General features: G+C 40.7%; 1 protein-coding gene across 4 annotated transcripts in view; it reads right to left on the minus strand.

The window, feature by feature from the left end:
• APBA1 (amyloid beta precursor protein binding family A member 1) overlaps window positions 1-26,515 on the minus strand; it is a 413,377-nt gene that overhangs the window by 99,209 nt on the left and 287,653 nt on the right. For all 4 annotated transcript variants that reach the window (XM_085633001.1, XM_085633007.1, XM_085633010.1 and 1 more), the window contains 2 exons: window positions 8,253-8,363; window positions 231-270 (listed from right to left, as the gene is read on the minus strand). In XM_085633001.1, the coding sequence (XP_085489127.1) occupies window positions 231-270; window positions 8,253-8,363 (151 nt within the window). The remainder of the gene's footprint in view (window positions 1-230; window positions 271-8,252; window positions 8,364-26,515) is intronic.

Raw genomic sequence — 26,515 nt, forward strand, 5'->3', positions numbered from 1 at the left:
ACACTTAATCACACACAAATTAAATCATGAAGTAGATTAAAAAAAATACAGTGTTGGGAGCATAAAATGGAATTGGGGTGAGAGGCTAGGTAGGCAAGCAGATGAAATTTACTTGTGCCCTGAACTTGAGCAATTAACATCTGAACACCCACCTCGGGACAGAAAACTTAAACAATTTTTTTTAACAATTACAAACTCTGACAATGTATGTAATAAATAACATCTCTTACCTTCCACGTAGGTAGGAAACGAGGCCAAGGTTTTTCTCGACTGCAATAAAGAGAAACAGAGGTTCAAACAAAACATGCGCGAAAACCAGTAATTAGAGACATAAGGCTGGCATAAGGACTTTTGGCACCCAACATTTTGCCTCAGACTTTCAAAGACAATGGAGCCGTGTTTGATGTTACTAGCGCACTATGGCGCCCCGAAAATTGCAAAGCTGTCGTAAGGGCCATGTTGGCATCCTGATGCACAGGTACCAACACTATGTATTGTAAAAATATACAACATGGTTTGCATCCCTGCATTCAGAGATCAGTTTGAGTGGATCGATTACAAAAGAAGGATAATGTTTAATATAATCAAGAAGCAGATTGTAAATAATAAATGTGCATAATTTATCGTTATGTTTGCGGTATTTACAAAATCTCACTCCAAAATCGATTTGCATAGAATAGCTGGGCCTACTTTGACTCAAATGCTTATGTCACCTCACATATCAGGCTGAGGCTGGTTCAACCACATTATAACCATAGATCAAGGGAAGAGAGTACAGCACATTGTATGTATCTTTGTCACAACAGAAATGACAAGGTGGTAAACAGATTTTTCCACTGGCTTTCAAAGAAATCAGGAAAGGTACAGGCACAGTTGATTGATTGAATGTACTTGTTCTAAAGAACAATATTTCACCAACATGTTGTTAAGTAGAACTACTGCTCGGAAGCACTGGCCACACAAAGAACGTGGGCTAACACAAACACAAAGTTGTTCTTTGTGCAAACTACTAATGCAAAAAGGCACTTTTTACAAGAGTACACTGGAAAAACAAACAAAAAAAGCTTGCTAGTGACGAAAATGTCATTTACTTGCCACCTGGTAAATCGGTAATTATCACCTGCCACATCTGTTCTCTTCCCACTTGTTTGGTTTGTCCTTTTTGGACTGCACTTCACGTGAGCCCGACAATGCATTTGAGGCATGTATGTTATTAAATGACTCCACTGCTACCCAATCAACACGTCCTTTCCATCACTCTACAGCACTTAACACGTTAAACAGCTTGGTAAAACCATGTGTCTTTGCAACATTTAATGTACGCGTCAGAAAGAATCAACAACAGATGCAAAGATGTTTTATGGAAGGAGACTTTCTGAAGCTACAGGGTAGGTATAGTGGTTGTAACAGACATTACAGCAAAAACTGTGCATTGTTTTTTATTGTCCATTATTGTTTGGACGATACCTGACAAAGAAGATACACAGATTCCTGGGATAGACTGCGGCGGACTAGTCAAATAGTTAATGCGTATCGCTATACTACTGCAAATAGAACAACATTAAAACCTATCTTATATCCCTCATCAACTCAGCAGGGTGGAACTCTAGCATTGTATCCACTCTGGCAATATCACATAAATTGTGCAGGAGTGTTCTTCACAAGGCGCATTCCATCTGCGGCTGAGGTGGACTGACACCGCTGCCCTAACACTGTGCACCGGGATCCGCCCAAGACCTTTTGTTTTCCAGGGGCCACGTGGACCTAATACTGGATGGGGCTGGCAAAATGGTCTGTACACTCCCTCTTGGGGGTCCCTGGTGCACAGTCTTACAGCACTGGACACAGAAAATGTTTTAAAACTGTGTAACATTGACCTAAAAATAAGATTTGCTCACACATCCCTAAAGACGGGAATAATCAACACAATATTTCAAAACCCCAAAGCTCACCGTGGCCTTGACTGAAACTAAGGCTATCATGAATCACCCCTTGTGGTTAGATTCCTACAACAGTGTATAGATAAACAGCTAAACAAATTCATCCATAACAACAGCCGCTAAAACTTCAAACAGGCTATCACTCAGGGTATCACACAGAAACAGCTCCACCCAACTTCATATAATGCATATAAAAAAAACTGTATGAAAATAAAATGTGTCTACTAATCCTGATTCACCTATAGGAAGGAGCCGCAAACAGTGCCGTACACCCTTTCTCCACGGTTCCTTATTACTGGGTCAGTTCAAGTCAAATCTACAAGATTGCTGCAAAATAGTGAAAATAACTGACTCCTACGCAAGCCCTGTGAAAACAGCATTGGAAGCCCACGTGGGTCAGTATTAGACCCCCATCTTATTTAAGAGAGTAAATATCACAAGGTCCTAACTGGAAACCTATGAAAACCACACAACCCGTTTCAGAATGCGGCAAGGAGTGACTCTGCTGTTGCCTAGGTGGCCTGAGGATACTCTTTCATTTTTCTTTCGATCAAAGTTGGCTATAATTTGTCGCTCACCAGTCACAAATAAAAAACCTTTGTTAACAGATATTTGGCTAACTTTTGAAGAACCTTCAACACGTCATAATTTAGTAAATCAACCAGGATTGAGCAATTCACTAATTTATGATGCGTGGGAGTCTCTTTTGCAATATATTAGCTTCCTGCTTATGGTTGCTTAAAAGCCAAACCTGTTACTGGAAAATTTCCAGTTGACTGGAGGCAGCTGACCTACTTCAATGGGTATCACATTGCATGTAACTGGGTTGTGTGAAACCCATCCAACATCTGACTATGGTCATCCAAGAAACTTGACTCTGCCACACCAATTCTTTTCAATTTCTTTTTTTTAATTTCTTTTTTATTTTTTATTTATCCAAAAAAAAACATTAAACAGTGCTGGTTAAACTTAGCAAGCCCAATATCATGACATATACATTATTGGTTATTTACACAGGTAAGATGTTGCAAAGAGTCGCCTTAATGTACATCACAGATTATCAAAGTGTCTGGACACCTGATCCTGGGCATGTATCTGTCTCTTTAATAGTTCTTGTGGGCTAGTCACTTATGTCTGAATCTAATTCTTCAGCCGGGGGGTGCGTCACAAATATTGCGCCGGAACGAATTCCACTTGCCCCACACCCGCTCCCACTTTTTAGACACACTCTGTGTGCAAAGACTGCTTTTTCGGCCACTCTTTTCAATTTCTTGACACCGTATTTCACCTTCCTTTAGGTTCATCAAATAATTATACTCTTAATACAGCGTGCTAATTTTAATGATGCAATGTTTTTTTTTTGTAAACTACAACTGTGGATCTTAAGTGTAAATAGTGACCTGGAAGAGAACTGAGCAAGGAGTAGTGGAAAATATTATACATTTCTTATGACCATCCAGCTGATAAGGTTCAAACAACAGTGCATTGTTCATATGTGTCCCCTGAAAACCTTATTTAGGATAGGAAGGTTGTTTATGTTCTTGTAAAGGTGGCTTGGGGGGTTATGTATTACAGATGTCTATTAACAAAAACATATTTTTCGTGAAAACGTGCTATTGTATTCAACATCATAACTGAATATTTCTGGCCTATGTATATTTGTCCGAATTTTTAAACTTAAAATTTATTTCTCCAACTTTGGAATATTATTATGATGTATGTATTGGGGTTTGCATTTCAAATATTTGTAGTTGCATAAATCAATATCAGTTTATGCAAAGGAATATTTCAATCCTGGTGGCCATTACTGCATCACCTCAAAGGGCCAGCTGGTTGTCTCTAAAGAGACTGCAGAATTTGCTTATTTTTGTGATCAGCTCATATATGAATTTGTTTTACAGATATTACATTGAATGCATTTAATACCGCACACCTCTCCTTCAAGGCAGCCCTAGGAAGTTGTTATTCTGTACTTTGAAGCAGCCATTAATGGTCAGCTGACATTTCCTCAGCCCTATCGCTCCAAAGTCAACAAGAGTTATATGTAGGCGGATTAGGTCGACCACTCAAGTCATTTTAATTAAATGGAGCAACCATACTAACATGTGTTAATCTTTATCTGCAAACCCAAAAGAGAGGACCTTTTACCCCTTAAAGAAAGGTACCTAAATGCTGAGTAAGCTCTTTATCTTCCATGTTTCCATATTTTGGCATCCTTTTTTTTAGGGCGCAGGCTACCATACAGCCCAGCTTTGTGGTATGCAAAAGACATCTTGGGGAGTTTCAAAAAGTTGACCTGGGAATGCATTCTGCTGGTCATTTGCCATTGTCTTTGTGGTATGTAACTCACGTTTTCTTGCTTCCCATTTGCTGGCTTCATTTTCTTTAGGCCGTCCAGGTTCAGTTTTTCCCGCCCGATGAGAAAGTCGTGTTCACTGTACTCTTCCACTAACTCGTTTTCTGTCAACATGCCCTTAAATCTTGTTCTTATCTGGTCACGTTTGCTGGGCATTCAAAGACAGAGGTCAAATGTCAAGCTGAGATTTCGTGGGAGCCTAGTTATTTTATTTTCGGCTGACTTTAAAGTGAGAGCGTTTTTAGGAAAGAGGAAGGCAGCGCACTTTCTCCATACAGCCTGCTTGTGCCCTTTTGTTAAAGTTTTATTTTAGACCTAGTCATCTCAAAAGATTTCTCATTCTTCATCTGCACAAAACATTTGCAAGTTTTTTGCTAAATTCCTCTTCTTTGGCGAGTCCATTTAAATTAGAAACTGCTTTTTTTTGGAGCAGAGTACAAAACTGCATTTCAGTCTCAGCGTCAGCCTAACATATCAAGTGATCTTGGGCAATTTACACTGTTTATGGCCCATTCACTGTCAAGCACAGGTTAAGACTTTTTCCACAGGAAAGAGCCAGACACATTGTAACACAATATAACTATGCTTGGTTTTCACTTTGATGTGTAAAGCTTATGCTTTATTTAAGATATCTGTGACAACTCCTTTTGGAGAGTTGGATACGTTTAAAGCTACTTTTTAGGAAAGCTTTTGTGTACATGTTTACCTACATAATAATTATGTATTTGGTCTGCAACTGTGCCTTTCTCGGAACATATACATCACTGGATATAAACTATTTCCCCATGCTACCTTGCAGGCACTACGGCCATGATATGAACGGTGCAGCAGGTGCATTGGCAGAGGGGCCAAAAGCTCTAGGAAACCCATTGAACACCAATATTGCTATATTTTACTACTAAACAAGCAGTCAGGAGTAGCACATAGTGTAAAGCAACACTGTAGTAAAAGCTGTAACTATTGGAATTTTCTGTCTACCTATAACTTATGTTACATTCAGCGCATTTACATGACACATTTTCACAGTTTTTGTATGGTCCTAAAATACTTCTGAATCTGGACACACTAACACCTTAGCAAGGGCATTGTCTATTCTATATATAACATTAGACCTTCAGCCGTTGCAAACTCTATATAAATACTTAAAACTTACCATATGGCAATCTATAGCTAGCACTGGAAAAGCCAACAGGTCACGCCTATGTAAGATCTATTGGCTTTGTCAATGTTTTTTTTTAGCCCTATTATACAGCAGCACTAGCTTCAGGCCAGCATAACTGACAATTTAAAAAAGCGTAATGCATATTTTTTATATTACTTTCTGCCATTCGCAACATAGCTAAGACACATTAGCAAAGCCAATAAATCATCTCACATAGGCAGGACCTCCTGGCTGTGCCACTGCTTGTTTCATTTGCATTCCTCTCTTTGCTGGCATGCAGTTTTCTCGTTGAAAATAATGTTTAATAGTTTCACTCCTTATGTTAGCAAACGTCATGCTTTTCAAAGGCAACAAAGTCTATCTGAATTAGAAAATATAGCATTACGGGCTTCTGGCTTGACCCAAGTGGACATTGCTTACTTTATGTATCAACTTTCGAGATAGATCAATGCATTCGGTTTCATTTCAAAAGCCCGCTATAAGTCGAGTGCGCGCGTTTTGATGCCGACTGTTTTTTAACATGTTTTCAGTCATACACAAAAAATAGCATTGAGTCAAATTTTCTTGATGCTAAATATTCTTGTTGTATATTTTCTATGCGACCGCTAATTGTAATATTCTTGCATATGTTTTGCATTTCTCATAAGGTTGTTTTTTTATCAGTTTTGCCCTATGCTTTGATTCAGAACATCATTATTTTTCAGTGCCTCTCATTTTATCTGGCTCGTCATTTTGCAAAAATTTTAAACTGTTACAATTTCCTTAGAAAATGTATGCGCTTGCAACCATCTGTTTTTCAACAAATAGAAGGTCATCGTATTTTTTCAAATTTAAACTTAATTACTGAGTTGAACATTCATTGACAGATCAGCTTTAGATTTCCGGTTTTTCTCTTAACTTGAGTGAGTTTCTTACACAACTGACATTCTAATAAAGCTACTTGCCGTACAGATCCCAGTGATGCCATTCAACACCTAAATCACGTCAATCGGACTGTCAATCATCTCTTGTTGAGTACCAAAAGGCCAATAATAGCATTAGTACTGCCGCATTGTATTTTGGTTAAGTCAACCGCTTTGCACAGGACAAATGCAATTGCCACGGTGGAAGCAATGGATTCATTGGTATCCCCTGTGAAATGTAGTAGTTTAACCATTCACATGGGGTTATCTAAATCTGTTTCCATATCTGTTTTAATCAATTGTAAATCATTTCAGATACCCTTTTTTTCATAACATTATACTTAAAAAATTGGTTGTTAATGCGCACTTAAAGTGTACATAATACTCTATGTTTCTCTGGTATGATCATGACAATGAAGCAAACACAAGGAGATGAATGATGGAGCGCTGAATGTAATGTAATGTAATGTAAAAGAAATTTGTAAAGCGCGACGTTCACCATGCGGTTTCTTGGTGAAACTGAAACTGAAACTTTTCAGAAACTCACCCCCAGTCACAGATCTGGGTTGAATCCATCATCGTTCTTTAGCTCACTTCGCCACCTCAGTTCAGACCCAGCTATTTGCAAATCAATCTTGACCCTGTGCCTCATGGGAACAGTCCAGCCCGAACTGTCAAACCAGGTCTTCCCTGGACCAGAAACAAGCATCCTGGGACCGGTCCCAGGATGCTTGTTTCCGGTTCAGGGACTGATTCCAGGGACTGATTTGCATAAGGCTGGGTCTGAACTGAGGTGGCGAAGTGAGCTAAGGAACGATGATGGATTCAACCCAGATCTGTGACTGGGGGTGAGTGTCTGAAAAGTTTCCGTGCTCCGTCCATCATCTCTTTGTGTTTGCTTTGTTTGCCCTAAGTGGGCAGGGTATGCCCAGACGTGGGTCCCTTGCTCACTTTGCAACTGGACTCAAGCTAGCCTGGCTGATGAGGGGTGTTACCCCGAAACCAGTCCCAGGATGCTTGTTTCCAGTTCAGGGAAGACCTGGCTTGGCAGTTTGGGCTGGACTGGTCCCATGAGGCACAGGGTCAAGACCGGTATGCATATGGCTGGGTCTGAATCTTTTCGTCCCCTAAAACAGGCTTTGTTTCAGTAGAATAAGGGCAGTTTTCTAAACATTTATAAAAACAGTATTCTCTGTGCTCCATGCATACATCTAGCTTAAACTTTTATTTTAGATTAGTTTCGAATTCCTCTAAAACGTATAGTAGACACTGAAAATGAGGGATAAAGAAGCATAAACTCAGTGACATCCTGATTAGTTCTATATATGCTGTGGAGAGTTTCTCAATGAGAAGCCAAAAAGGCAATGCTTGGGAACTTAAGCTCCAGCAGGCCTTGCAGTAGGAGAGAGCAGGCAAAGTGTTGAAAGAGGATACAACAGAAAGTTAGCACAAAGGCGAAATAAAGGTTACTGATCAAAAACTCAGAGGAGTCAATTGATAGCTTGCAGTCACCACTGACTTGTTAATTCTAAAATTAGTCTGTCACGCTGCATAGCCTGTTAAAACACACGTTTACTCATGTGTGCTCCCTGTGACAGGGAACTGTGCATCACTTGAAACACTCCTTTCAACAGTGATAATCATCCAAGAACTAATTAAAAGTTGTGAAAGCAGGAATCCTGTAGGAAATTATGCTAATAAACTCGAGGAGGGAACAATTATATTTCAAGAAAGAAATATGTTACCATGAATTAATCTCAGAAAATATTTTGTGCTGGTGCTGCATCCATTAATCAGGGTAGGGCGGGAGAGGGTGGTTGGCAGGGGGATACGTCGCCGGAAGAAGGGTACGTGTACTACATACAATAACAGGCCGACTGATAAAGCCATACCTCTTTGTTAGATGAGGTCTCTGCTGTTTCACAGGCATTCTGATGTGGCAGCGGCTGCTGCCGGTTTGAGGATTCGGCACCCTGCGGCGAGGAAGGATCTGGAGATGGGGACTAGAGAAAAAGAATGATGTTAACTCAAAATCCAAATGTTAAAGGCACAAAAAATAGATCTTTGCTATAATGGTTAACGCTACAGAAAAGAAACTGAATACATTACACGGCAAACCAAACATCAAATGTCGCTGAGATCTAATGCCGTGCCGAAAAGCCCCTGGCTCTTCCAAAGCCTTCATCTCCATACACAAAACTTTCAAGATTTCTCCATGGAGTTTTTGTCCCTACTCAAAGCTTCTGCTGTTGAAGATACAGAGCGTATAATACCAATGACAAGTAATGGTGGGCAGAAACTTTCACAATGCTGGATCTGGGACATTTTAACAGAAGGATCTGAGGTTCAACGCATATTTTTTTTTTCAAGGGAATACAACTCACAGTATATGCTTAAGGAGCGACCTTTGAAATGTTACTTTCAGCATTTGCCTAGCACAGAATTTGCCATTACTAGGCCTTCTAAGCACATTTTGGTAGTTTCGGGTAACATGTTTCAAACGTTTCCTTTGCAGACCTAAGTGTGTTCAGTTTTGTAGTGGGTGAATAATATCAGTTGCAACCAGCTGTGGAGGCTGGAGGGCTGTAACAAATTGCTTACGTATTTCTTTGGCTCGTACCAATGCCGGTCACCAAGCAAACCTATACAGGGTAGGTGGCAGACCGCAGCAAGCATTTCTGAACACCTTTAGCCAATTGACTGCATATTGGGGGACAAGCTTAGACATGTGTGTTGTTGTATGGTGGGTCGTGTGTGTCATGGTAGGCAGTCCTGCTAGAGCAGCGATAAGCAATACATGGTTAACATGATATTTGGAACATGTGTGTATAATGTTCTATCGAAAATCTACTATTGAGGTTGGGCTAGTGGTATGTGATTAGCAAAGATTTGAGGTATGGTAAATCATAATTGGAGCATTCTTGAATTTATGTTTTCTCTCACTTACAATTCATATAACAGACTAAAAAAACAATACTAGCCTGGGTACCCTCATCGGTGATTAGCTGCACTCTACAAATTCTCGTAACATAATAGAACATACCATACCAGGGCCCAAAAAAGGAGCTGTAACCACCTTAAAACTACTTTTTATAAGTGACTGTCATAAAGGAAATATATCTATATCCTTCGTGCTGTTGTGTGTAACTCTGTCTTACCTCTATCTTAGTGGTATGCTACTGGTGAATTTTGAGTCCTGATTCATAAAGCATTTTCTATGACTAAAAGTGTCTCACTTTAGGCCTCCTTTACTCCTGTATTTTACACGCTGAGCCCTGATTGTTCATGGGAAAAAGCTCTGCAAATCTGATCCAGAGTAGGCAGTTATTACCCTTGGAAATTCGTGGCTAAATCACAACCTCCCACGACCATTACAATGAACTCAACACAAGGGTTCTCTTTACTTCCATTCCCCTGCCAGTGGGAAATACCTAGACCATGACACGTGCATCCCAAAATGAAAGTTGGATTAATAGACTCCAAAATACTTTGGCACTGGGAGCGTCGGAGGAGTAACAGAGCTTTAGCTCCATAGACAAGCGGTAATCATGAGGGTCTGCAGTCTACTGCACCCATGATTTTCTTTGGAATGCATTACATGTAGTTAGTTTTTCTAAACGTAGCCTAGTCTTCTTTATTGAAAAATTCTATAAAGTCTTATATAGAACACACTGAAAATGTTCTATTCCAGTGGTTAGTGGGTAATGCGAACAAAGATATTCGGTTTAAATAACTGGCCGCATTTGCAGTAGAGTGTGGCTCTCCCCTGAGCGGAGGGTGATCTTCTCCCACAGTGCAGAGATATGTCAAGTTTCACTACGCTATGGGCATATCAAACTCAAGAGATTTAACAAAAAATATGATCCTTCCGTACAACTTCTTTGATTTAGAGATAAAAGGTGTGTCAATCCTTTACAGCACACCCATGTACACAGTGTTCTACTTCTACTTCGGCATCTCATGACAATGGCGGAAGAGACTGTGATGATAGAGATCACAGAACACAGCAATTTCTCTAGATCAAAATACTTTGGAAGAGAAAATGACATGCAAGAAATTGAGCTGAATGTGGCCAATTTCTTCACCACAGCCTTCAACTGTTGCATATTACTGAAAAAATTAAGAAAATTATTCCTACTTTTCTTCAAACAATTGTTTTTTTTCAACATTTTGAGAAACATTTTATGGAGCGAGCTTATCTATATTAAAAGTGCACAAAGGTGCTATCTTATTTGAATAAATGCATCAGATGCCACGTCATCATTCTTGATTTTAAGAACATTCTACCCACAGTGGAGGCACCGCTCTATTATCATTATGCATCATGCTATGACAGTACCATTCTGTATCATGCTATTATCAGTTGTTAAGGTCCCTCTCTTCAAGTGACAGGCACGTTCCACAGGGAGAGGGCCTGTCATGACAGAAATACACCTTGTCGGCATGCTGTAATGCTATATTAGAACATTGGAATGCTGGGCGCTCCATTGAAAACAATGGTGTGCTGCGTGCTTCTAATGGCAGGTAGAAGCCCAGAGCATCAACATTCAAATATTTAACAAAGGCATCACGGACCCAAGGGTATTTCACCCCCTCGTGCTCTGTGAGGCTTTTCTTTTACAAATTAGAACATTCTGCCCTCTAGGTTTGGAACGTTCTAATTGCCTTAGAGCCCTCCCTAGCAGGCTCTACTGGCCATTAAAGGCCCACTCCCTTGTTTTTTTTTTAACAGAGTTTTATATAGCGCGAACTTGACCCGGTATCGGGAATCAGAGTGATTTACATAGCAGCAGTTGCGTTACATGAGTACACATTCATTTTTGTTAGGCACGGGGAGGTTACGTGATTTGCCCAGAATCACAGGATGTTCAGCATCATTGCAGAGACTCGAACCCAGTTGCCCAGATTCGAGGTTGACCGCCCTAGCCATTAGGCCCACTATGGTCCTCGCTTTCGGCTCAGGCCTTTAATGCTGGAGTGGGCCTTTAATTGCCGGTAGAGCCCTTTACAGCAGGTTCTAAGGCTATATTAAAGCACTGAAATGTTGGAAGCCCTACTGAAGACAATGCAGTGGCGTGGGCCTTGTCATGACTGCTATAGACCATCTGCTCCAACATTCTAATGTTCATCTTTACTGTCTAATTTAGACCAGTCTCCCCAATGTGTGTGGAATATACTAACAGCGTTATAAACTGTAGTCTCAGGTTATACAGATCTGTACAAGTATTAGGCTGCATCTCAGTCCTCAAACTCATGGAGAGTATAGCCCTGTGCAGTGACCTATAAAGTACCAATTAACAGAAGAATGAAAACATATACAATGGCTAAAAGGGTTCAACTAAAAAAACAGGATAGACTGACATCTACAATATATCACCACAACATAATTTATTGTTCCAAAGTGCCTCCTGGTTGATGAGATGCAGTCTAGCATCCAAATAAAGTGTGAGAACATCTAAGGTGTAAAGGATAAAAGTGATATTTTTGTCAAGAACACACTGACTCCTGTTCTGTGTACTTTGAGATTCACAGGTTACTGCGCGTTGATTGGAATATTTTAACCATTAACAATGCAAAGTGGAACGATCAGGGATGAAAACCGAGATCACATGCACAACGATAGAGAGAGAAGATATTGGAACTATTAACCAGTCTTTGTACACTCTTGCGCATTCAAAACGATACGGTCAGTCTCACAACATAACTGCCCCCTGCCCCAACAACACAACTGTTAAATTATGCCCATGAGTAGGATTCACTGTTTAGAGCGAAAGACCACCAGATCAGGCTGAGCATGAAAGAACCAGAACCCCAAACAAAGTTAGTTTGTTAAATTGAACTCAATTGTTAATTTTTAGGACCAAGAAATATACTTTACCATAAAAATGTAATATAAAATGAGGCAAAAGTTGAATATAACACCTATAAACCTAATAATTAAGAAACAGGTTGAATTGTAATTGGACAAAAGTGCTATATGTTAAAACAAATAAACAATGCAAAAAGAAATGACATCTTTTGGGATAATAAAAAAATGTAAGCCTCATCATTGCATTCTTTCGAAACCCCTTCATTAATACATATCACTTTTGAGGTAATGTGGTCATTAAAAAAAAAAACATTAGACACTAGTTAGAGTTAAACTATTAAAAAGTGTTTTAAAGAGATTCATATCAACACTTCTGAAACATCTATAACAGGGTTGTCCACAATATGTTTAGATAGGCCGGATGCATGCCACATTTTCAGGATATCCACAAAACAACCATTTGTATGTTATGGGGCCAATTCACAAAACAATTTATGAGTTTAGAAAGTAGTACTAAATGAGTACTCTTACAACCCTTCGTACATTGGACCAGAAAAGTCCAACCCGCTACAGATAAAATAGCAAGGAGGGCGCAGTCATTTCTATCTGCACTAATTGTACAGGAATATCCCCTAACTATTCCCTTTTAATTCCCATTTTAGATGTTTGGGGCCAATTCACAAAGGCATGTAAGAGTACGTAAAAGATAACTATAGGAGTAATACTTAACATGCTCCAAAATTTCTTTGTGACTAGGCCCCTGAGAATCTAAAGGGAACTTATTTACACAACCAGTGGTTATTCTAAAAATAAGAGCTGGATCAATGGCACATCTACTAAAAACATATAGAATTATACATATATTACAGTGAATAATCAGGATGTTTTTCATCGAGGGTTTTAGACTGATATTAAATAGACAAGAGCAAAACTTGAGTTGTTTATGATGTCAGGTGGCAGCATTCCCCGTTATTCACTGCTACCCATCTACAATTTTATGTGATGTACGGTCCATCCAAATCATCTGCCCTTGCTTTCAACAGCTGTGCAGAGTAACTCACACTACTGGATAATGGCTGTCGCCACCTAGATGAAGGACAGCTGCCTGAAGCTAAACTCAGAGAAGACCGAAGTCCTCATCTTGAGCTCCACCCCCTCCGCTTGGGATGACTCCTGGTGGCCTGCAGATCTTGGACATTCGCCCATACCCACAGACCATGCAAGAGATCTCGGCATCATCTTGGACTCCTCGCTCACCATGAACCGCCAGATCACCACCGTCTCATCATCTTGCTTCCACATGCCACACATGCTTCGAAAGATCTTCAAGTGGATCCCCACCGAGTCCAGAAAGACGGTTGCCCATGCAGTGATCCGCAGCAGACTCGACTACGGCAACACACTCTATGCCGGCATCACCCAGAAACTCCTCAAGGAACTGCAAAGCATCCAGAACGCCTCCACCAGACTCATTCTCAAAATCCCCCGCCGCAGACACATCACCACCCACCTGAGGGGACCTCCACTAGCTCCCAGTTAACAAAAGGATCACCTTCAAGCTTCTCACACACACCTACAAAGCCCTACACAATACGGAACCTGTATACCTCAACCACCGCCTCTCATACCACGCACCCCCCAGAGACCTCCGCTCTGCTCAACTGGGCCTAGCCGCCATCCCACATATCCGTAAGACCACGGCCGGGGGAAGATCCTGCTCCTACCTCGCAGCAAGGACCTGGAACACCCTGCCTCTCTAACTAGGGCAATCACCGTCACTGCCCCAATTTAGGAAGGACCTTAAGATCTGGTTCTTCGACTGATGCACAGTGCCTTGTGTCAGATCTGCATTTATCCACCCCCACCGCCTTAAGACCCTTACAGGTGAGTAGTCGCGCTTTACAAGCCGCTTGAAGCTTGATTGATTGATGTAGACCTATTCACAACATGGCCAAACCTGCCTCGCCTCAGACCCCTGCCCATTATATACCTTGTGTGCTGCCACCCACCCACCCTTTTAGTCATAACGCCCCTTCCTCATCGTACCACTCACCCACAGCACCTTGAGTATTACCTCCATCCAAACATTACATTTTTTTTATATATGTCCGACTCCCTCCCCCTGCCCCCAATAAGCCTCTGAATTTACCAACTTCTACCCTCCCAAATAAATATACAAAAATAAACTCTGGTCTCCGGCTACCTAGTCCACCACTCTATTTGCCTTCCTTCCCTGTGCCGCCAGAAGCTGTACTTTCTGCTCTCGATCCGAGCAAACAGCCAGCGCCACACTGACAGGCTCTCTGAGAGCCTTGTCAGCATGGCCTGAAAAATCTTTATGATAGAACAGTGGGAATAATCCTTTTTTCACACTGTTAGTATGTGAGAGCAGCGAATAACCAGATTTAGTATCATGTATTGACACTAGTGGGTCTCAGAGACACACAAAAAATATACTACAATCCTGCTACCAAAAATAAAACATTTAGGTGGTTTATGTTGATGCGAAAGTGGAAAGTTGTCATTGGGCCAACATTGCCTATTAGCCATAACATTCGTCTATGACCAGATGAAAGATGCGATCTATATTCCAAGTAAAAGGAAAAGCCTTCTTGTGATTGTGCAGCAGTTGTTATTTTAGCCTGGCATTTATTGACTGCCAAAAAATGCAGGCATGAAGCAAATTAGACTCAGCGATAAAAGAAGCTTGGTTGTAACTAGCTAGCCTTAAAAAAAGAATTTCTGTAACTTAACATGTCTATATTTAGGGAGAATATGGATTCTTTTGCTTTTTAGATCGTGTGAAACTTTGCCTTTCCATTGGTTTTGTTTTAAAGATATAGGCACCGGAGCAGGGAAGCTGTTTGGAGGTGAACTGATTGTGCTCAACATATGACAAGAGGCACAGTCGATGCAATTTACATTTTTCGAAGGGGTAGTTCTAAAGGACTGCGCATGCATCACCCAACAAATATGTGCAATCACACACTACACCTGCATGCGGGGGGGAGGGAGAGGGAGGGAGAGAGAGAGAGAGAAAGAGAGAGAGAGAGTACCTCTCTTTTTCATTGCTAGGCTCTGACCAGCACATCAGCTAATTCACGTTTGCACCTTCAATGAGGAGAGTACAGATCGTGACAGTGTGCCCATGTAGAGCTCATTTACGAGGGAGGCGATGGCAGTATTCCAACCACCCTATTACAATTAGGGCGGTCGGAGCCCCATTGCCTCACCGCTGCCACCAGGGGACCACTGTGTCCTGGCGGTGGTGAGGCAGTGTAGAGGCCGCAATATGCTTGGCGGCACTGCCGCGGTTCGATCAAGCATATTACAAGCTTTCTCTCTGCCACGGTTTTCATGGCGGTTCCTCCTCCAAAAAAACCGTGGCATAAGGAAACAAAGGGTGCCCTACAAGGCCCCTTGTGCCTCTGCGCCATGGTTGCATGCAAGGGGGCACAACATGTGCCCCGCCAGGTGTGCATGCACCCCAGTTCCTGCACAGCATGGACTTTGCAGTCCAAGCCTTTCAGGAAGTGTTTTCGGTGTTCCCATTGCGGTGTCCATTTTGAGGGCACCGCCATGGGAACATTAAAAAAAAGCCCACCAGACACGAGAAACACTTGCAATTTGGGGGGCGGCCCGACCACAGGTTTGGCAGTGCGGCAGACCGAATGCCGCACTGCCAAACAGGTAAAAGTTAGTGCAGTTTATCCTGGTTTGGAGCATAAGTAAACTATGTGTCAATTTCAGGAACTTGCAAAAGAGTTCTAGCTATTGTGCCTAGTCTCTGCTGTTTACAGGCTGCTTCCAAGTAGGTTCTAGAACTTAAGTATTTCACTGTAAGGCAGCAAAGGACTGCTGGGTAGCTTAGAAAGTTAAGTACACATATCCCCCTGTCGCAGATTAAGAAGCATGAAGGATAACCAAAATATCTATTTTTTTAAATAAATGTGGTGCACTGCTTCAGGATGCTTGTGTCTTTACAAGTAAACAAGAAAATAATGCAAATATGCAGATGAATAATGAATGTAGTTGAGTTGGTAGCTTAATTTGTCTTGAGGCTGTTGTGTCCCATAGACAATCAACAGCCTTCTACAGTATTATCAGGATTATTTTCGAAAATAGGAAGAACTATTCACAAACCACAGTCACACAGAAAATTGACACAAATTCACATCCAGAAAACATTTAAACCGGTAGGTTAATTAATATGGATTACAAATATGTATTTAAATATTTTTTAAGCTAGCCCACGTTACAAAATTCAGATCATCATCTAAATTCATTAAATCGAGTTGGTATGACAAACCAAAAATTATTATACAACATAATTTGACACCCAAATTATAATTTTACCATATTCAGTTCTAAGGCGAATCAGAAGCCCTTAATTTGCTTGCTTGTGACCAAACGTTCTGAAAACTGGAACAAGCCTGTACTTCGTTGCATTGCTCTACTCGGAACAGAAAAACATGTTTAATCTCAAAATAACTCTTTTTCACCCGAGTGTGAATGCTTGATTGGTTCACTTTTTGGATGACTCAGATCTCTTTACTTCCATTATTTAGTTTTTCAACTTCCCAGAGATTTGGAACTATTGACTGATTAAGAATCTCTTATGCCATCTTTAGCAATTAACAAAAAATGAACAATGGTTCCGGAAGGGGGAAGTAATTATTTATACTAGAAAGAAATCAAATTTCACAGAACACAGCATTAGTAGATCAAAAGAAAAAATCAATCAATATTACGCAATGAATAACATTTGCAAAAAACCAAATAATTTATTTATGGAGATTCATTTTGATGTCAACTCAGTTATCAATTCATTAGAATATGAACGAAACATAGAGAAGGCTGTATATACAAGAATTGGCAAAGAAGCGACGCAGTGACAAAGTGAATAAGGTGACTAAGTGTAAATGTGAAGTTGCAAGTATTTACAATATATATAGGTGATAATTAATAAAATACACAAACAATTTTTGCAGAGATTCGCAAAAAAACGTCCTCCATTTGATTATAGAGAAAGGAGAAACCTTGTAAGCCACATGTCCTAATTGTTTTATAATACAAGGAGTTCCAATTGATACAGGACTGTAGAACCGTCAACGTTTCGACCCTATAGTAACCAGTCGTTGTGCAAAGTCGTATCGGGTCTTCTTCAGGACATAGGTAATGTATAACAGCCTACACAAAATAAATATATATAGATCAGTATCTAAGCTGTGTTCAAAACTTTTTATTGTCAAGGAAATAATTTCCCATCAACTCACCTAAAATTCAGGAGATGAGACTGATTTTTCAATTACAATCGTGTCCATTCGATTTCAATCAGAAGGCACTGCCTGGAGACATGTATACACGTTAGTACGTATATACTATATGTGTAACGCATTTAGATTACATCATTTGAGACACATAAGAAATTAATTCAAAATAGTTACCAGAATCATAGAGGGTCCTGATTCGTCTTAGTCTAGTTTTTGGGCTTTTTTCACTCTGATTCCAAGGACCTGTTGTGGATATAAACCCAAATGGGGATAATCCGAAATGTATTCAAATAACTAAGAACTTATGGTGTCGTAAGTTAATGAACCCCATAATTGCTCACCTGACTTCAGGGCAGATATATGGATTAAAGTAGTGTGGACATCAGGACACAAGTTCAGCTGAAAAGAACATGAAGCAGCCCAGATTTAGTGACAGCAGGAGTTGCTTGGTCTGTACAGACGTTAACTTTAAGTCAAGTGTTCAAAACATCGAAGCATGTTGTGGTTACTGGCAAACCGAACGATTTCAGATATAGTATTATCAACGCTCCACAATAGGTAAAGGCTCATCATAGCGTGAACGTTGATTGAGAGATTGCTAAATACTTGCTAAAAAAAGGGGGATAATATCGAAATATCACCCGATAGTGACAGAGACTGTGTAGGAGTCACTGAGTACGATAATTGCGCTGACTCCCCAAAGTGAGACGGGCTGCTAAACATTCAAATACCGGCAAGGCTGTGAACAAGCCACACGGTTAGTTAGCGCTAGAATTGTCCTTAAAAGCAATTTCAAACGTTCCTACCTGATGTCCTTCGTATTTAACTTCTTAGTTAATGGGAGTCCGACTGCAGCATGTATCTGTAGAGATTCGCCAGGGACGGCGCATAGCTCGCACCCATGGCGACGCCCTTACATTGGAAAAAATATTGGTTCTGAAACACAAAATAATTTTTGGTCATTGCGATGTCTAACATTGCCGTTAGAAATTCCGTAGGAATTCTATGAGAGGTTGGTCTTGCATTAAGCACCTCTTGTACTACAGCAAGTGCCTCGTGCTGGGGAATGCTCGTGTACAAGGATGACACGTCTAGAGTTATATAAGTTGTCGCTACACCCGATGAATAAGCTATACATTTTTTGCCAGGCTACATTATCAAGCGGCTGACTTTTTCAAAATAATTAGGCTCATTGGCTTTAAACACAGAATTTAGCCTTCTGAAATGCAGAAACTTATTATTTTGTTTCCAAGTTAATTGCGTATACAATCGCCTTAAACACACGTTATATAAGTTGTCGCTACACCCGATGAATAAGCTATACATTTTTTGCCAGGCTACATTATCAAGTGGCTGACATTTTCAAAATAATTAGGCTCATTGGCTTTAAACACAGAATTTAGCCTTCTGAAATGCAGAAACTTGTTATTTTGTTTCCAAGTTAATTGCGTATACAATCGCCTTAAAGACACGGGTATTACCGTGCCTTTGAAAGACCAATCGAAATGGCCCGCGCTAGTCCTGTTTTTATGTTCACTGACAGCTCTCATATAGCTGCTGCACGCTCGGTTCGCTGCCAGATACATGCTGCAGTCGGACTCCCATTAACTAAGAAGTTAAATACGAAGGACATCAGGTAGGAACGTTTGAAATTGCTTTTAAGGACAATTCTAGCGCTAACTAACCGTGTGGCTTGTTCACAGCCTTGCCGGTATTTGAATGTTTAGCAGCCCGTCTCACTTTGGGGAGTCAGCGCAATTATCGTACTCAGTGACTCCTACACAGTCTCTGTCACTATCGGGTGATATTTCGATATTATCCCCCTTTTTTTAGCAAGTATTTAGCAATCTCTCAATCAACGTTCACGCTATGATGAGCCTTTACCTATTGTGGAGCGTTGATAATACTATATCTGAAATCGTTCGGTTTGCCAGTAACCACAACATGCTTCGATGTTTTGAACACTTGACTTAAAGTTAACGTCTGTACAGACCAAGCAACTCCTGCTGTCACTAAATCTGGGCTGCTTCATGTTCTTTTCAGCTGAACTTGTGTCCTGATGTCCACACTACTTTAATCCATATATCTGCCCTGAAGTCAGGTGAGCAATTATGGGGTTCATTAACTTACGACACCATAAGTTCTTAGTTATTTGAATACATTTCGGATTATCCCCATTTGGGTTTATATCCACAACAGGTCCTTGGAATCAGAGTGAAAAAAGCCCAAAAACTAGACTAAGACGAATCAGGACCCTCTATGATTCTGGTAACTATTTTGAATTAATTTCTTATGTGTCTCAAATGATGTAATCTAAATGCGTTACACATATAGTATATACGTACTAACGTGTATACATGTCTCCAGGCAGTGCCTTCTGATTGAAATCGAATGGACACGATTGTAATTGAAAAATCAGTCTCATCTCCTGAATTTTAGGTGAGTTGATGGGAAATTATTTCCTTGACAATAAAAAGTTTTGAACACAGCTTAGATACTGATCTATATATATTTATTTTGTGTAGGCTGTTATACATTACCTATGTCCTGAAGAAGACCCGATACGACTTTGCACAACGACTGGTTACTATAGGGTCGAAACGTTGACGGTTCTACAGTCCTGTATCAATTGGAACTCCTTGTATTATAAAACAATTAGGACATGTGGCTTACAAGGTTTCTCCTTTCTCTATAATCAAATGGAGGACGTTTTTTTGCGAATCTCTGCAAAAATTGTTTGTGTATTTTATTAATTATCACGTATATATATTGTAAATACTTGCAACTTCACATTTACACTTAGTCACCTTATTCACTTTGTCACTGCGTCGCTTCTTTGCCAATTCTTGTATATACAGCCTTCTCTATGTTTCGTTCATATTCTAATGAATTGATAACTGAGTTGACATCAAAATGAATCTCCATAAATAAATTATTTGGTTTTTTGCAAATGTTATTCATTGCGTAATATTGATTGATTTTTTCTTTTGATCTACTAATGCTGTGTTCTGTGAAATTTGATTTCTTTCTAGTATAAATAATTACTTCCCCCTTCCGGAACCATTGTTCATTTTTTGTTGATAAAGCCCAGGTTCCTTGGGTTATAGGGTTACCCCTGTTTGTTTAATCTTTAGCAATTAGACATTAGAATAACTGACCATATACAAAACATCTTTAAGAGTTGCCCTATAAATTTCACAATAAGGATTTCGCTATACTCTTATCCAGATTAAAACAATTTTTAAATCAGCATCATTAGTTCCAGCACCCTGTCCAGATTTTACACAAGATGAAGGAGTACTCACTGGTAAGAATGTCAGTAACTTAAGAAACGTGAGTCCTGCAAGCTTAATTGGTTTTAGGATAAAAAGTCCAATACTTCAGTAATACGTAATGCTGAACTACTCGTTGTTCTATTAAGTCATACAATTGACTGGCCCGGTAACAGTTAAAGAACTTTTAGCTTTTCTAATATGCGGAGTATAAGATATATTATTCAACATGCGAACTCCCAAAGAGTACAACATTTCGCCACATTCTATTGGGAGTACGACTCATATAAGCTAAGGATTGGAGTGTGCTTGTTTTCCCAAGAATGATTGCCTTGTTTTCCCCTAATTTTAACATTAACTTCTCAATCAGAAAATATTTGTCAAATGCTTTAAAATTGTATTTTTATGTAGCTCCATTGCACAAGGAAAAGGATTATCCCCGGTTCCCCATTTCGGACTCTTGAAGTGGTGTTCTGATCCAATAACTTCATCATTTTTAGCAAGCACATGTCCTTACCAATTTGAATTGATGTATCCCAAAGCAAGAGTGGTGTAAAGAGGAGAATGCAGCTTGTAGGTCAATGAAGATAAAAAATACATTTTGATCTTGCTACAATACTCGAAAATACTTGTTTGCAGTGCTTTGAACTCTACGGAGTCCAGCTCTCTCTCTTCCCTATCCACTGCGTAATCCTAGTTAGAATAATCCTGCCGAATCCCTTCAACAAAGTCAACGATATTGGGTTCTGATTTAACCCCTTTTTTATGGATGGGAATCATCACTGCTGATTTCCAGCTATCGGTTAAAATGAAAAATTCAATGGCTACATCCAAGTAGTAAGAAATGGTTCCCAGATTTTCAGTCAGATGAGAAGAGGTTAATCACATAGCCCTTTATTTTTCTTGCAAAATATAGGTGGCAAGTCAACCTCCTTCAGTGTCATCAGATTTAGCCATATTTTTAAACTACTTACCTTACAGAATTACAGTGCCAGGATGCTTGTTTCTGTTCCAGGGAGGACCTGGCTTGGCAGTTCAGGCTGGACTGTTCCCATGAGTCAAGACTTATTTGCATATGGCTGGGTCTAAACTGGGGTGGCATGGTGAGCAAAAGAACGATGGATTTTAACCCAGATCTCTTGACCAGGGGGAATGTTTGATTTGTTTGGCATCCCATCCGTTATCTGTGTGTCTTTTTTTGTTTTCTCACTCTAAGTGCACCGGGTATGCCCAGACATAAGTCCCGGACTCACTGTGCCACTGGATTCAAGCTAGCCCGGCTGATGAGGGGTGATACCACGAAACTGGTCTGAGGATGTTTGTTTCTGGTCTAGGGAGGACCTGGCTTGGCAGTTTGGGCTGGACTGTTTCTATGAGGAGCATGATCAAGACTGATTTGAATAAACTGGCATCTGTTTACTTGGGTGAATGTTTGATTTATTCTGCATTCTGTCCATCATTTGTGTGTATTTTCCAGTTAACAGGACTCCACACACTTTCCAGTCGGTCTTGATTTACCAGAGTTTATGAGAAGAGAATACCGGGGCCGATACACAAAGCATTAATAAGTACAGAAAGCAGTAGTACTGGAATATTACTACTCATTATTGCTTTTAAAAACTGCCTCCAAAATGTCCAATACCCTGGCACATTCCATATATATATATATTCACTGAAAAAACCATAGGTTTCAGAGATGTTATAGTAGGAAATTAGCATTTAAAAAACCTTAGAAATTCACAGAAAAAAACATAGGTTTCAGGGGTGTTACAGTTAGCTGCCCATTTCACTTGTACAAAACCATAGAAATTCTTCCGTTATAGTTAGTTCTGCTAACTGTAACTCCAAAGTAATTCCAAAAGTTTCCTGTTTTATACGTTCTTTTTTGTTCATTTTTTGAAAAAAACACCCCAAAAAATTCAAAATTGTTAAAAAAAAAAATACAAAAGAAAAAGAAGAAAAAAAAAGTTCTTATCAGAACTACCTTATCTTGTTAAAGAAAGAACTATAATTGCAAGGTAATGTGTGAAAGTTTGGTTGAATATATGTATACAGCATGACTGACTGAAAGAATGCACTAGTAGTGTACGGTGAATTTATAGGTGAAGATTTATGAGGAAGTACTGCAGCGTGACACTGCAAGTTCTTTAGCTGCACTGTGGCACTTCCGAAGCACAGGGATGTGACATATGTACATGAATATGTTGTAACTCTGTGCTTCCCTCTGCACTGCTGCACAAACTGCAGCCATGTGGTGACACAGGCACCCTTGCACCATGGTACAAGGATGTCTGTGTCGTGCGGAGATTGTTTTTGTGCAGGAAGGGACACCTTCCTGCACAAAAACAATCAGTAAAGGCATTTTCCTCTTTCAATGTATGCAGTGGAATGCAGCATACATTGAAAGAGGAAACAATGAGGAGAATTGAAAACAATTCTCGTTGTGCCTTGCTACACCAACTCTAGGATGGCGCAGCATTCAGACACATCTCCAGATTTACGATTTCTCATAAATCTGGAGATCTGTCTTGTTCTATTGATGTTGCGTGGGAACACCCGCAGCAACACCTATGGAACGCCCCTTCAACGCAAAGTTCTGTGTATGAAGGGGTCGTATTTACAAGGAGAGGAAAGAAAACGCAGGGTGGCTTTTCCTCTCCTCGTAAATATGAAGCACTGCCTGGCGCCATCACTACATTACAAAAAGTGACGTACTGGTGGCGCAGGGTGCTTGTAAATCTGCCCCATAAGTGCTTAGGTATTGGCAGACTGATACAATACGAACATAGTGCTGGATGGGTGATTGAAGAATTGCATGAGACTGACAGGAGGTATCCTACGCTGCATGGGTACTACTTCAGTGTTTAATGGAGTGGACCAATAGTATGTATCTGCTTAGAGATTTGTAGGGATTATGCACAAAATATTTTATGTGTACTTGTGTTTGTGCCTAGGTCATTTTATAAGAATACCACAAGTAACTGGAATGATGACAGTGCTGCAAACAGAGTGAACACTTAATTTATAAGTGCTTACGTATTGGTGGAGTGATAGGATAAGTAGATAGTGGTAGATAAGTGATTAAAGAAGTGCATGGGACAGACTGGACGATTCCTACACTGCATGAGTACTAACTGGGTATTTAGAAGAGTGTATCAATAGTATGTAGCTAGTTAGAGGTCTGCTTGGATAGTGCACAAAATATTATAGCTGTACTTTCCATAAGTTTATGACTAGTAACTAGAATAATTACAGTATTACAATCAGAGTGTATAGTGAATTTATAAGTACTTAGGTATTGGTGGAGTAATAGGATAAGTAGATAGTGCTGGATGAGTGATTGGAGAAATGCATGTGACAGACAGGAGGATTCCTACACTGCATAGGTACTAACTGGGTATTTAGAAGAGCGTATCAATAGTTTGTAGCTGGTTAGAGGTGTGCATGCATAGTGTACAAAATATTGTACCTGCACTTGTGTTAGTGACTACGCCATTCCTTAAGTATACGACTAATAACTGGAGTAATTTCAGTGTTGCAAAGAAAGTGCGTGCTGAATTTATAAGTGCTTAGGTATTGGTGGAGTGATAGGATACGTTGATAGTGCTGGATGGGTGAATGGAGAAGTGCATGGGACAGACAGAAGGATTCCTAGATTGCATAGGTACTAACTGGGTATTTAGAAGAGCGTATCAATAGTATGTAGCTGGTTAGCGGTCTGCATGCAAAGTGTACAAAATATTGTACCTGCACTTGTGTTAGTGGCTAGGCCATTTCTTAAGTATATGACTAATAACTGGAGTAATTTCAGGGCTGCAAAGAGAGTACATGTTGAATGTATAAGTGCTTAGGTATTGCGGAGTGATAGGATACGTAGATAGAGCTGGATGGGTGATTGGAGAAGAGCATGGGACAGACAGGAGGATTCCTAGGTTGCATGGGTAGTACTTTACTAAGTAGCTGGTTAGGGTTTTATATATATAGTGCACAGCTGAATGTTGTTGTGCATTGATAGTGTTTGGATTACTTAATCTTACCTTGACAGTAGTACATATCAAAAAAAGCTAAACATTTGGATGGTCAGAGCCTTTAGACCCAGAGAACTAGGTCAGCAGACCTGCTTTAGAGCCAGAGAACCAGGTCACAAGAGCTGCTTTAGAGCCTGAGAACTGGGTCAGGAGAGCTGCTCTAGAGGGAGAGAACTAGGGCAGCAGAGCTGCTTTGGAGGGAGAGAACCAGGGCAGCAGAGCTGCTCTAGAGCCTAAGAACCAGGTCAGCAGAGCTGTTCTAGAGGCAGAGAACCAGGTCAGTAGAGCTGCTTTAGAGGGAGAGAACCAGGGCAGCAGAGCTGCTCTAGATCCAGAGAACCTGGTCAGCAGAGCTGCTTTAGAGCCTGAGAACCAGGTCAGCAGAGCTGCTCTAGAGCCTAAGAACCAGGTCAGCAGAGCTACTCTAGAGGCAGAGAGCCAGGTCAGCAGAGCTGCTCTAGAGCCAGAGACCAAGGTCAGCAGAGCTGCTCTAGAGGCCGAGAACCAGGTCAGCAGAGCTGTTGTAGAGCCAGAGAACCAGGTCAGCAGAGCTGCTCTAGAGCCTAAGAACTAGGTCAGCAGAGCTGCTCTAGAGCCAGAGAAACCAGGTTAGCAGAACTGCTTTAGAGCCAGCGAACCAGGTCAGCTGAGCTGCTTTAGAGCCAGAGAACCAGGCCAGCAGAGCTGCTTTAGAGCCAGAGAACCAGGTCAGCTGAGCTGCTTTAGAGCCAGAGAACCAGGTCAGCAGAGCTGCTCTAGAGCCAGAGAACCAAGTCAGCAGAGCTGCTCTAGCTGACACTGACTGGCTGACACTGACTGACTGACACTGACAGATTGACACTGGCTGACACTGATTGACTGACACTGACACTGATTGACTGACACTGACTGACACTGATTGACTGACACTGACTAACACTGACTGACTGACTGACACTGACTGACAACTCTTTACTACTCTACTACTCTCTCTCTCTACTACTCTCTACTACTCTCTCTCTACTACTCTTTACTAATCTATACTACTACTCTCTACTACTCACTCTCTACTACTCTACTCACTCTCTACTACTCTACTCACTCTCTACTACTCACTCTCTACTACTCACTCTCTACTACTCACTCTCTACTACTCACTCTCTACTACTCACTCTCTACTACTCTCTCTCTACTTCTCTCTACTAATCACTCTACTACTCACTCTCTACTACTCACTCTCTACTACTCACTCTCTACTACTCACTCTACTACTCACTCTACTACTCACTCTCTCTGCTACTCACTCTCTCTGCTACTCACTCTATACTACTCACTCTACTACTCACTACTACTCACTCTCTACTACTCTCTACTACTCACTACTACCCTCTACTACTCTCTACTACTCACTCACTACTCTCTCTCTACTACTCTCTATACTACTCTCTACTATTCTCTACTACTCACTCTCTACTCTCTACCACTATCTCTACCTCGCTACCTCTCTACCTCTACACCTCTACCTCTACACCTCTACCTCTACACCTCTACCTCTACACCTCTACCTCTACACCTCTACCTCTACACCTCTACCTCTACACCTCTACCTCTACACCTCTACCTCTACACCTCTACACCTCTACCTCTACACCTCTACCTCTACACCTCTACCTCTACACCTCTACCTCTACACCTCTACCTCTACACCTCTACCTCTACACCTCTACCTCTACACCTCTACCTCTACACCTCTACCTCTACACCTCTACACCTCTACCTCTACACCTCTACCTC

The sequence above is a fragment of the Triturus cristatus genome, chromosome 2_1, assembly GCF_964204655.1.
Source record: "Triturus cristatus chromosome 2_1, aTriCri1.1, whole genome shotgun sequence".
Classification (NCBI taxonomy): Eukaryota; Metazoa; Chordata; class Amphibia; order Caudata; family Salamandridae; genus Triturus; species Triturus cristatus.